The sequence below is a fragment of the Vulpes vulpes genome, chromosome 5, assembly GCF_048418805.1.
Source record: "Vulpes vulpes isolate BD-2025 chromosome 5, VulVul3, whole genome shotgun sequence".
NCBI lineage: Eukaryota > Metazoa > Chordata > Mammalia > Carnivora > Canidae > Vulpes > Vulpes vulpes.
Window position 1 is genome coordinate 124,049,558 of NC_132784.1, and position 12,969 is coordinate 124,062,526.

Genomic DNA, 12,969 nt, shown 5'->3' on the forward strand with positions numbered 1-12,969 from the left:
TATACCTCAATCTTAATTCAATTTGCAACACTTTAAAGAGAAACAAAAATATGAGATTTCTTTTGTTGTTACACAGAGGTTTCATGCCAGGAAGAATAAAAAGAAAGGAAAAAAGAAAGAATATTAAAAAAATAAAGATATATACAAAAGAGCCTCTCTTCCACAGAGGAAAATGTGAGGTGTTTCAGTTATGGTAATGTAAGTTCTTCCAAAAAATAAACAGTAGTTATTGGAAAACTTCCAGTGAGCTATCAGTATAAAACAAAAGTTTTGTTTGGGGGTATTGTTTTGGGATTGAGGGGCATGTTACAATGTACTATAAGAAGAACATGTTCTACAAGTGAGAACATCTGAGTGCTAAATTATGCTTATTATTTCTGAAACATTAACTTGGGTAGGTTTCATGGACAAGCTGATGCTAAGTGGAAACAAAAAGTTAGACAGTCCATTACACACAGAGAAATATGTAGGACCTGGATTCATCTAAACCAGATAGAAAGTCTAAAGAAGAAGATATTTTGAGAGCAATGTTAAGAAAGTTTCCATCTTCTGACAGTCACAAAAAATTCTTTTCAAATCACATATTTTTTGCTTCTAGAAATGTTCAGGGCTTGTGATCAGTTCTTTTTGGTCAAAGTGCAAAACAAAAGAAATCAAAAAGGATTTGCAGAATTAATGTGCATGTTCAGTTCCGTTGATTAAACCCTCCTCAAGCACACTGTCTACACATACACTTGACCTTAACTGCTCTGAAAAAATCTCTTAATGTCTACTGTATCAATTATCCACATAGTAAATACTCCCCAAGTATGTACCAGATTGTTAAAATCCAGACTAAGCTTTTATTGTTTATTTTACCAATGATCTGTGGCTAATATGTTGTATTTTAATTCCTAGTAGGATCATTCCAGGATTCACTGAGATGTGTCCAGTAGACACGGGTTTGCTGCATATCAGTGCTCGTCATGATACGTGCGATGACACAGATACACCTCTGCTACGGTAATAGTCTATATGTGAAATCTAATAGTCACCACAATTGTCATAGCCTCATTAATAAGAAATGGTTTTAGAAGATCCTACAAAGTAGGTACAGAGTTTTAAAGCATAGAGCCCTACAAAGAAGAAGCAAATTAAAGTTTCATATCTCAGTGTCATGCAAAGGAAAGATGACTATATTCTTTTAGGACTGATGATAATCTGAGTCAAGTCTGAGGTCACAAGCATCTAGATTGTGAGCTCTTTTGGGGACAAGGCCATCTTTTATTTCAATAGTTGGCACAGGAACAGAAAAAAGTAGGTGTACCAAAAGAGACTGCTAAAAAATGAGTCAATGAGCAGATGAACAAGCCAGGAAAGGGCAGCCCTTTTCTGACTTCTGCAGGTAATGGGAATAACGAAATGTGCTGGGACTCTGGGGACTTGACCCCTTGGACCCTAGCTTTGCAATTTATCAGCTGTGTGACCTTTAGTGAGAAATTTAAGCCTTCAGGCTTTCTAGTTACTCACCTCTTAAATAAAAGGATTGGGCAAACCAATTTCTAAGATCCCTTCTAGCTCATAAATTTAGTGATTGTTCTGGGGTTGTTGACTGAGGGGGATAGTTTATTTTCTATATAGTCACATGCCTACATGAAACCCATGGCATACATTATTTTGAAGTTTTGATATTTCAAACATTAAAATGGGGTTGGAAGGTTTCAGAAATCTGTACCAGATTTCCCAGTTTATTTATGTTTCTGAATAGTCACACGTAAACACATTCTGAATTCTTTTACTAAGCAAATTAGTCCTTACGTACATCTTGCAAACTCTTGAGAAAGATATTTCCTTAAGACAAAAAGCTTAAAGTGGATTTTTCCAAGTAAAATTACAATCCATGGTTTAACGTACTGATCTTAATTAACAGAAAAGGAAGCAAAAAGAGGTTGAATACTGGCTTCGTTTTTAGTGAGAAAAAAAATTAGTTGTGTGAGCAAACTCCAGGTGGTCACACATGAGAACACAAGGTGTGATCTCACTGATTTGCAGCTGCATCACTGCTAAATATTGCCCTCAATACAAATATTTAATTTGCCAGCCCTCCCAGCCCCCAAGATCTAAGCATTCTTAGAAGGAAAATCTTGTGTACTCTGGGTTGGGTCTGAAAATGGGACCACTGGTGGGTGGATCATGAAATGAAGTTGACTTGCATTTAAAACCCAAACTCTATGGATTCCCCAAAGCAACAAAACTTGTCAGTCTTGTCTTGATTTGATTTTTTTCCCATATAAACTTCTAGACTGAATTAAAATAGCACTGAGTTATCTCTTGATAGTTCGGTATCAAGGTATCAAGGCTGAGGAATCAAGGTAAATGAAGGCTGACTAAATTGTATTTTCCACCTTCAAAGTTGCTGTAATTACATTTACCCAATTATTTTGAAACTCATTCAGTCATTAGGTGTAGATTTGTTTATGAAGTCAGCAACTGACAGCTGTTTGGGTCTCATTAGGCCCTGTTCTTATGTAAATGTCTCTCATAAAAACAAAATTAATTTTCATTGGGTAACAAATGTTCAGTTCATATACGATATAATTTCTCCAAGCAGGTGTATATATAGTCAATATTTCCACTCTAAGTTGTCCTATCTGGCATATTTTCCAAAGCTAACAGATCTTTGATAATGTGGGAACCACATTTGCTTGTGTGTATTCAGTTTAGAGTTGTATATGTGTGAATCAAAGCAGCAGAACAAAGATTTGCCAAAAGGAAAACTGCTTCAAACTAAACTGCACTCCCTTTTCCCTAGTGCTCGAGATTAACATGGTATTTGTAAAAGTTTGAAATTAATATAATAAATAAAGTTATCAAGAATGCCAGGGACAAATAATGCACTTTATCCTTATAGCAGAGCTTTAAAAAAGCATTATAAATCCCAAAACAATGATAATAACCAGATGAACACTATTTTTTTTTTGACATGTAGCAATAATGTTTAGTTTAAGGATTGGCAGGAATGTGAAAAGAAAATATCTGATTGGGTTGTTTTGTTTTTTAGAAAATATTTTTACTTTCTTTACCCAGGGCTTTGAAGACAATTTGGAAAAGCAGAGTTCAATTATTCACTTACATGGGCTTAAAGGCAAATGGCTGCAGGAATAATCTAGTAGATATGGAGGCACATTGAATTAAAATTCTACTTAATTCCCCAACATTTAATGAGTATCCAACTTGCGGCAGGCAGTGATGGAACTGAGGTGGTTAAGGGTCAAATAGATGTCCTCTTAACCGTCTAATAAACACTGATGAGAATTGATCTTTTCTATACTAAAATGAAAGTGTACTCTACTAAACTAAACTATAACTAAACTAAACTATACTAAACTATATTAAAACTTTACTAAACTTTCAACCCAGTAGTACTATCTTTAAAGCTAGGAAATAATAATGCAACATACAATTTGAATGTCAAAGTTTTATTTTGTTTTGTTTTAAATGAAGGACAGTATTTTTTGGAAACTGCCTAAACTATAGTAATTAAGGGTAATAGTTTAGAGGCGCCTGGATGGCTCAGTTGGTTGTATCTGACTTCGGCTTAAGTCATGATCCCCAAGGTCCTGGGATTGAGCGACACGTTGAGCTCCCTGCTCAGCGGGGAGTCTGCTTCTCCCTCTGCCCCTGCTTGTGTGTTCTCTCTCTCTCAAATAAATAAATAAAATCTTTAAAAAAAAGAATAAGTTTATAACATTTCTGGGGATGAAAAGATATCTCTAAGATACACTATCTCTAAGATACACTTACCATCACAGTTTTGAAATAGTACCCCACATGTCAATAAATAAAAACCTGGGGCAGCCTGGGTGGCTCAGTGGTTTAGTGCCTCCTTCACCCCAGAGCATGATCCTGGAGACCCAGGATCGAGTCCCGCATCGGGTTCCCTGCATGGAGCCTGCTTCTCCCTCTGCCTGTGTCTCTGCCTCTCTCTATCTCTCTCTGTGTGTATCTCATGAATAAATAAATAAAATCTTAAAACAAACAAACAAACCTACATTTTTAAATAATGAGGGTGATACACTTAATGGTGAAATAATCAAAAGGAAAAACCTCAACAGCTTTACAGTAAGTATGATGACTATTTCAATTGTTTGATCTGTTGCTTTTTTATAATTGTGATAGATATGCTTGGAATATCATTGATATTAAATACAAATCTTGATTATATTCTCAGCAGTAGACAGAAAAAAAGTAGGATGTTGGAGAAAGTAGCAACAAAGCATTAACAGTATCCAGGAAATGGCTCACAGTTGGATATGAAAAAATCTGTGGAAATCAAATTTCAAGCATTTTATTCCAACTGACATAATGATGAATCCTTAAAAATAATCAAGGAGGCATTCTTTTATAATTCAGTAATTCAATCTTTCACTAAAGGACATAGAATAATAATTCTGGGTTGTTATCTAACCAATTGTTTTTGTGTAGAGCCTAACTTTCATATAAAATAATCTAAGAAAGGTTTATTTAGTAATTTTCTCTTTACAAAAGGGCTCTTAGAAGGCCACAGAAAAATAGAATTCTCGTCTCTTTCACGCTTTTTCTACTATACACATCACAGAATCTTAGAATTCCTGAACTGAGAGGGACTTTTAAGATCATCTAATTAAACTTCTTCATTCTACTCATAAGAAATCAGGCTTGAAGAGGTTGTGAATGGTTAAAATAGTGTGATTAATTAATCACTGGTAAGGATATACTGAGAACTCAGGCCTCAGTATATTTCTAGATCAAGGTTCTTTCTTGGGCAAGTTTATCCTATCCCAGGGCTTCAAACCGTACTTATGGTATTCAACTCAAACTTCTTTTCTGAGCTCCAGATGTTTAGTCCGGTTGGCTTCTTGACATTTCTGCTTGGATAGTTTATCTCAAACTCCAACTCACAAAAACAGAATGTTTCATTGCCTGCTCCAAATCCTTCCATCTCTGGGCTTTCCCACCTCGGTCAGTGGCACAACCATCCAAAAATTTCCATAGGCCTGGGATTTACAAACTGTTTTTGATTCTTCCTTTCCTACTACTGTTTCCATCTACTGCACCAGCAAACCCCATTTGATTAAGATATATTTCACAAATGATGTCTCTTGTCATGTCTGTTACAATCATACTCCAAACCAACTAAACATCGAGTGCCTGGAAACCCCTAACTTGACTCCCTGTCTTCACTCTTTCTCCTACAATCTATTCCTCACAAGGTGCCCAGAGCGATCAATCTAATGCAAAATTATGTAATATTTAGGGAAAAATGTGTTTTCCTCTTAAACATTATCAAATATTTAATTTTCTCCCTAATTGCTGAGGCTTTAGCTTCTTGAGGATGATTTTTACTGTTACTGAAAGAATGTGAATAGAAAAAAGAAGTGTGTATTAAGCTTTTGAAATAAGAAGTAGGGCTTTGGAGCTAGAAAAGAGCCTTGAAATCCAAATTGTCTTGGCATAGGAGATTTTGGATTTCTGTATCCTTCCCTTCTACATATGTCAAACCTAAAGGAACTGGCTCATTGAGTTGGGCAAAAACAGAGATCAGAAAAAGCTAGGATACAGATGGTATTACACTAAGTGAAATAATAAGTCAGGTTGAGAAAGGCAAATACCACACGATTTCATGATTCACTCATGGAATCTGTAATATAAAACAAATGAATAAACAAACAAAAAGCAGAATCAGACCTGATGGTTGCCCCAGAGAGGGAGTTGACGGTGCAGGATGGTCAAAATGGGCGAAGGGGAATGGGAGATACAGTTTTCCATTTAGGGAATGAGTAAGTCACGGGAATAAAAGGCACAGCATAGGAAATATGGTCAACGGCACTGTAATAGTGCTGGTGACATACAATAGCTACACTTGTGGTGAGCATAGCACAAGGTATAGAGTTGTCAAATCACTAAGTCATGTACCTGAAACTCATGTAATATTATGTGTCAACCATACTAAAATGAAAAAAAGTAGGACACTTTGGAAATCAAATTTTCAAATCGAACTTCAATAAAAAATATATTAAAGAAAGGAAAAATTTTTCATTAGCTCTATTTTTCAAATATCCTCAGTAAAAAAGAAAGATCTGGGTCTTTTGATGACAAAGAAAATTAATCTTTCCATTATGCTTAACTCTTTTTGCATTCAAGGCATGCTAACAGAGTAAAAGTTAGTCACAATTGTATCTACAGATATCATCTCTCACCAAGTTTTCTGGGGAAGAAGCACTATGACTCTTCGCCACTGCATGAACTCACTGGCGTGGTAAATACTTGCCGATGTGAATTCTTGACAACTTGGCATACTTGGAAGACATTCCTAAAAGAGAGGAAGGCAAAAATTAAACTTGGCTTCTGTTCCTCCCGGGACAACATATTGACTCACTCACCATACGTGAAAAAGACCTTAGAGAAATCTAATGTCATAATCTTAACTATTTGCAACATGGATGTAATCCATGAGATTTCCTTCTGTGAAGCTAAAACACTTAGGAAATAATGGAAACAAGTGCCATCATAAAATTAAATGTTTTTTAATTCTCACATAAAAACGGAAATGGGTTAGGATCCATTTTTTTGACCTGTTATCACAACACTGGCATTTGGTAAAATTATTCTATTCACTGTGCTATTTATGCATTTATTGCAATGTCAGATCACTGTGTATACAGAATTACATTTTATCCTAAGAAGTACATTTTACCCATTGTCATGCAATGATGATCTATGTCTGTCTCTTTCTTTCTTTTCCTTTTCTTTCTTTCTTTTCAAAGACAAGAGATGCCAGATTCTATGGTCTATTTGACAGGTAAAGAAAAAGAAAGGAAAAGATGAATATATGCTATAGGGAGAGAAGAAAGAGAGGAAGGAGGAAGGGGTTTAGAAAGGTAGGGAGAGTCAGAGAAAATTTATGGGAAGAGGGTTAGAGGAAATAATATTCAAAACACCATCCCCGAGTATCCTGTCCTGAAGTTATTTCCACTTCTTTTTTAAATTTTCAATTACCCTTTAGCATCTGAAAGTGCAGAATGTGGAATCCTTGTTGCTGACTTTACATCAATGCTAAGTTACAAATAACATGGTTCCTTTTCAACCAAACCTAAACTTTTGGAATTGTAATTCTCTGCCTCCTATGTAAAAAGAAGGAGCCTACTTATCACAAGGTAAATTCGAGAAAATGGACTTACCTCTTGGACCAGGTGCCAGGTGAGGCCATGGTTGGTGGAGTACTCCAGTTTCACCTGGTTGTCCATGTGCGGAGTGTATTTCTGGCCACAGCCCATCACCAAACTGAACTGAATCATATAGGATGCTCCTATCTGCATTGATTGTGTTTCCACATAGCGCATACTTGAGGCAAGTTTAGAATCTCCTGTGAAACTGAAAGACAGAGGTGGGAATCAGATTAAAAACAGTGATGTATTAAGGAAAAATTAAGCTCTTCATTTCATATCATACACCAAAATAATTTCACTTACTTATATCTTGCCAAGCTCGAGAATGGATCGTAGTCAATCTAACAAATGTAATTTAAAACAATCTGCCTATTAAAGAAGCATTTTTTAAGTTAATACCTAGAGTTGTCAAATATATTTGAAAATGTGTACTCATACTTTGTTCATGAGTGTAAATCTTTTGGCTCATTTTTTTTTCCTTTGGCTCATTAATCTCACTTCTTAGAATCTATCCAAAGGAAATAATACTAAATTCAAGTAAAGTTTTATAAAGTATGATATTGCAAGTCTACTTATAATAGTAATTGGTAACCATTTCAATGTCAAACCATGACATTAAATAATGACATGACAATAAACTGGTATTGCCACAAGACAGATCATCTATATTTCCAATATTTATGAAGGTAATGTGATCAAGTTAACATGCTTATGAGACAATAAATTTTTAACAATCCACAAAATGATGCATAAAGGAAATTCACCAGAATGCTTGCAGTGGCTATGTTTCGTGTTGGGAAACTAGATAGTGTACAACTTTTCTTTTGTTTTTCTGATTTTTCAAATAGTGTTCAATGCTTAGGCATTAACTACTGAAAACATCATAATGTAGTTTTAATGACTGTGCCTCAAGTCAGTAAAATTTTACTGGGTCCCAGTTGACTACTATGTAATTATAAACTGTTTGAAGACAGGCACAATTACTTTTTTTAGAGCAACCTGCTCAAGGAATTTATAATCCATCAGAGGAGATTAAATATGGGGACATCTTCACTGTGGTTAATATGGATCAATGTAAACATTCCCAGAGTTAACTACACTGGGGCTTGTCTGCCACAATACTTGGTACTACTCTTGTGAAGCAGGGCCAGTACCAGGAACAGCAGTATTTCCTATTAGTCAGGAGGCTGAGCTGACATAGATCAAGGGAATGATGCAAAAATTTGTGAAATCTCTGAGGCATTTAATACTTGTTCTTATTTGTCGCTTGCTGAATCAGCAAAATAAGGAGTAGTCTGCCTTGCTTCTTGAAGTCATTAAAATGTCATTTAAAGATGGAACACTGTCCATATAGAGAGGACCATCTTGGGCTTGGGGTCAAGGTTATAAAATGCAAGAAGCTTTTTCCTAACTATGACTAATTACTCTTTAATAATTTTGAATTAAGTTTTTACACTTGAACAACAAATAAAGGAATAAAATGTTTGAGAGCCTCAAATTCTGCTTTAGCTGAATGATCAATAAAAGGAAGTGTCATATTTATAATTGTTGGTGTTACACATCCAATGCTTACAACTTGTTTATCGTTAATAATAAAGATGCCCAACCGTTGTTGAGTCTAGGCCATATCCTCAGACTGTGCGAAGCACAATACCCACATCATCATCCCTAGTTCCATCCTTACAATAACTGAAATAGGAATAATACCACTAGTCAACAAGTTGGGAAATGGGCATAGTAAATGGTAGAGACTCAGTGCGTGAACTCAGCTCTCCACGACTCTAAAACCCCTCAACAATACACAATCTCTCCTTCTCTTGCTATAAGATAGAGAGGAAAGCATTGCAGTTTTGAATAACTTTTATATACAGTCATTTAAAAATAATTACTTTCAGTTACCATGTAATGATACTTTGGTATTAGAGATACAAACCCATGATTGCTGCCGTGTGACAGTGCACAGGATGCATTCTAGCAAACACAAAGCTGCAGAATGCAATTTTTAGCAATATTGCAAAATAAAAGAATCAACATAGAAGAAAAACTCTAGTAAACTCTACAGGCACAAACTTGTCCATATAAATTCCAGAGTCTTTTAAGTAAGCAATAAAAGTCCTGACTGCTCTCTCCATGAGAAACAAATGTTGCTTTTAACTAAGGGTTAAATGCTTTTTCTAGTGCCCTTTATGAGAAATATAATTAGGGGGAGCCAACTAATTAGTTATTTAAATTGTTTACTTTAAAGGGATACTATCCATCCTGGGCATCTGGGGAAAAAAATCACCCAACAGCACCAAGCAGCACAGTTTGTAATTCACGGAGAGACACTAGAACTTTCTCACTCATGTCTGCACAGTATTTCCCCACCCCAGCATTTCTGAAATAATTTAAGATTATTTTCACAATCAGCTCCTTGTAAATTCCTCCCTTCAGAGATGGTTTTAATTCAAAGAGAAAACATTTAATTCAAAGAGAAAGAGAAAGAAATGCTGTGTTTTGTAAATACTGCCCAAGCCTAACTTTTGCATGGTTACAATCAACCATGAATCTAGTTGAAGACAGTGAGTATTCAAACCTGAGAAGGATGTGCTCTGTGAGCTACCCTCACTATAACAGCTTTGGTACCAAGACACCAAGAAGAAAACAACATAAAAATGACATAAAAGTACAAGAATCTCAGACTGAGCCAGTCAGGGTGTGATCTTGATCTTGGGGTTGTGATTTTGAGTCCCATATAGAGTGTAGAGATTACTTAAAAAATAAAATGTAAAATGTAAAAAAAAAAAGAAAAAGGACAAGAGTCTATATGAAGTCTGTTAAACAGTGATAATAAATTTCTTACTTAGCACAAATATCTATTCCATCAGTAGTTTTGTCTTGTTTTTGTTGTAAGGTAGAGCTGAATGTACTTCTAACCAAAACATCTGCCATACTTCATGGTACCATATGATAAATCTTGATACCTTTTTTAAATGTAAATTCAGTTAGCCAATGTATAGTACATCATTAGTTTCAGATGTAGAGTTCAGTATAACATCCAGTGCTCATCACATCATGTGCCCTCTTTAATGCTCATTACCCAATTACCCCATCCTCCCACCCACCTCCCCTCCAGCAACCCTCAATTTGTTTCCTAGAATTAAGAGTTTCTCATTGTTTGTTTCTCTCTCTGATGACTTCCCATTCAGTTTTCCCTCCCTTCTCCTGTGATCCTCTGTGCTGTTTCTTCTATTCCTCATATAAATGAAACTATATGATAATTGTCTTTCTCTGATTGACTTATTTTTCTCAGCAAATTACTCTCCAGTTCCAACCACGTCGATGTAAATAATGTTTTCATTATTTCTGATGGCTGAATAATATTCCATGTGGTATAGAGAGGAATCTTCTTTATCCATTCATCTGTCAATGGACATCTCAGCTCTTTCTATAATTTGGCTATTGTGGATATTGTTGCTATAAACATGAGGGTGCAGGTGCTCCTTTGGATCATTATATGTGTATTTTTGGGGTAAATACCTAGTAGCACAATTGCTGGGTAGAGTAGGGTAGCTCTATTTTTAACTTCTTGAGGAACCTCTATATTGTTTTCCAGGGTGGCTGTATACCAGCTTGCATTCCCACCAACAGTGTAAGAGCATTCTTCTTTCTCTGCATCCTTGCCAACATCTGTTTCCTGGCTTGTTAATTTTATTAAATTATTAATTAATTTAATAATTTTCTGACTGGTATGAGGTGCTATCTCATTGTGGTTTTGATTTGTATTTCCCTGATAGCAAATGGTGTTCAGCATTTTTTCATGTGTCTGTTGGCCATTTGCATGTCTTCTTCGGGTAAATGTCTGTTCCTATCATCTGCCTCATTTCCATAGTGTAGTAGTGGTTATGTTCACCTCACCTATTCTGATAACTTAATCAGAAGAAAAATAACACAAGAAAAACAGAGACATCTATACCTTAAAATCTTGACCATTCATAGTACAAGTTCACTCAGTTGTTTATGAGTTATCCAAGGCTGGCTGCAAGCCACTGATATTAGGTCACCTTTTTCCCTCCTAAGTACACTGATGTTCTTACTCAGCTGGGGTTTTAGAGGTGAGAATTTCAGACTGCCATCCTTTAATTGATAAAACTACTCCTCTTTGCTGCTTGTTTAAGTCAAGATAGGTTCATAAAGGCAAAACTGAAGCTTAACTTTTCTGTTAGAATCAGAGAAATGAAAAAGAATAGTCCACATCAGCCTTCTGGGGAGAAATTCTGGAGACAGAATGCATTGGGAATCAGGATGCTTAATTTCATTCATGTTGATTTGCAGGAATGCCTCACAAAGAAAGCAACAGTAAAAAAGCTCCTGCGTGTAATTACAAGATTTAGTGAGAGAATGGGGATAATTCTTTCTACTAGGACAATCATCCCTGCATCTCCTTAAAGCACTCAGAACCTATGCACCTCACAGAAGCACATAGTATTGTTGCAGGACATTGTGGCTTTCCAACAGCTAGATTATCCTATTTGATCTTTGAGTCAAGGTTATTTGGGAGGCCATAAGAGATCCTTAACACGGGGTTATGGAGTTGAAAAACCTAAAGGCTGAGCTGCTGCTGGCCCCAGGATCACACAGTCACTAAAAAGCTAGAGACCAGGGACGCCTGGGTAGCTCAGTGATTGAGGGTCTGCCTTTGGCTCAGGGGGTGATCCCAGGATCCGGGATCAGGTTCCACCTCAGACTCCCTGCATGGAGCCTGCTTCTCCCTCTGCCTATGTCTCCACTTCTCTCTCTCTCTCTCTGTGTCTCTCTTGAATAAAAAACAAACAAACAAAAAACCCCAAAAACTAGAGACCAGACCTTCTGATTTCTACTCTGATTGTCCTTTCTACTACGACATGCCCATTAAAGGCACTTAAAGAATGTTGAATAAAATGAGTGTGTGAGTGAGGCTTCTCAATTGGGAAGAAGGCAAGGTTTACAAAACTATTGTTACTTCCATGTTGTAATGAACACAGATAAAGTTTTGGTTTATTTTCACTTAAAGAAATCACTCTTCCTGCATTTCCCCAGTGGCTCTTTCCCATCTTCATAAAAAAAGGCTCTTTTATATGAAGGGTAGATGTACATAACCAATATAAAAGGGAGATTACTCAGACCACAGAGTTCCTTCAAGGCAAATTCACCCAGTGACTGAGCCATTTTCAACAACCGATCTCATCTCTTTAAGAAAGGTTTGATAATGGTGTATCTGGGTGGCTCAGTCGGTGGAGCACCTGACCCTTGATTTCAGGGTCCTGAGATTGAGCCCTGTGTCTGAGTGTGGAACCTGCTTGGGATTCTCTCTCTCCCTCTCTCTCACCCTGTCCACACTTGCATACATGGGTGCACGCTCTTTCTCTCTTTCTCTCTCTCTCTCTCAAAAAAAAAAAAAGTTTAGTAAGTTAAACAATGTTTCTGAAGTTTCACAACCCATATGCCACCAGAAAAGATAATGCACCAATATTTACATTTCTTAGAAACCTAAGCAATATTCCACTATTTTCAAGGACCCCAAGGAAAAGAACAGTTCTGCAGAGCTCATTTCCACAACAATAGAAGAGCAACACAAAGCTGGTTTTGGTTTGATACCATTCAGAAGTTATATTCATCCGCAAAAGGACTTGTAAATGAATCTAAGCCTCTCTAATATCATCTTTTTGTTTTGTTTTTGCAATCATCAAAGAAAATTTGCTGGAGTTGACAATCTTGTTGATATTGTGGAATTGAAGGTGTCATTTTAACTCACTTGTTATTT

General features: G+C 36.3%; 1 protein-coding gene across 3 annotated transcripts in view; it reads right to left on the reverse strand.

The window, feature by feature from the left end:
* RELN (reelin) overlaps window positions 1-12,969 on the reverse strand; it is a 478,955-nt gene that overhangs the window by 123,229 nt on the left and 342,757 nt on the right. For all 3 annotated transcript variants that reach the window (XM_072759913.1, XM_072759912.1, XM_072759911.1), the window contains exons 21-22: window positions 7,200-7,392; window positions 6,219-6,331 (exon numbers count right to left, since the gene is read on the reverse strand). In XM_072759913.1, the coding sequence (XP_072616014.1) occupies window positions 6,219-6,331; window positions 7,200-7,392 (306 nt within the window). The remainder of the gene's footprint in view (window positions 1-6,218; window positions 6,332-7,199; window positions 7,393-12,969) is intronic.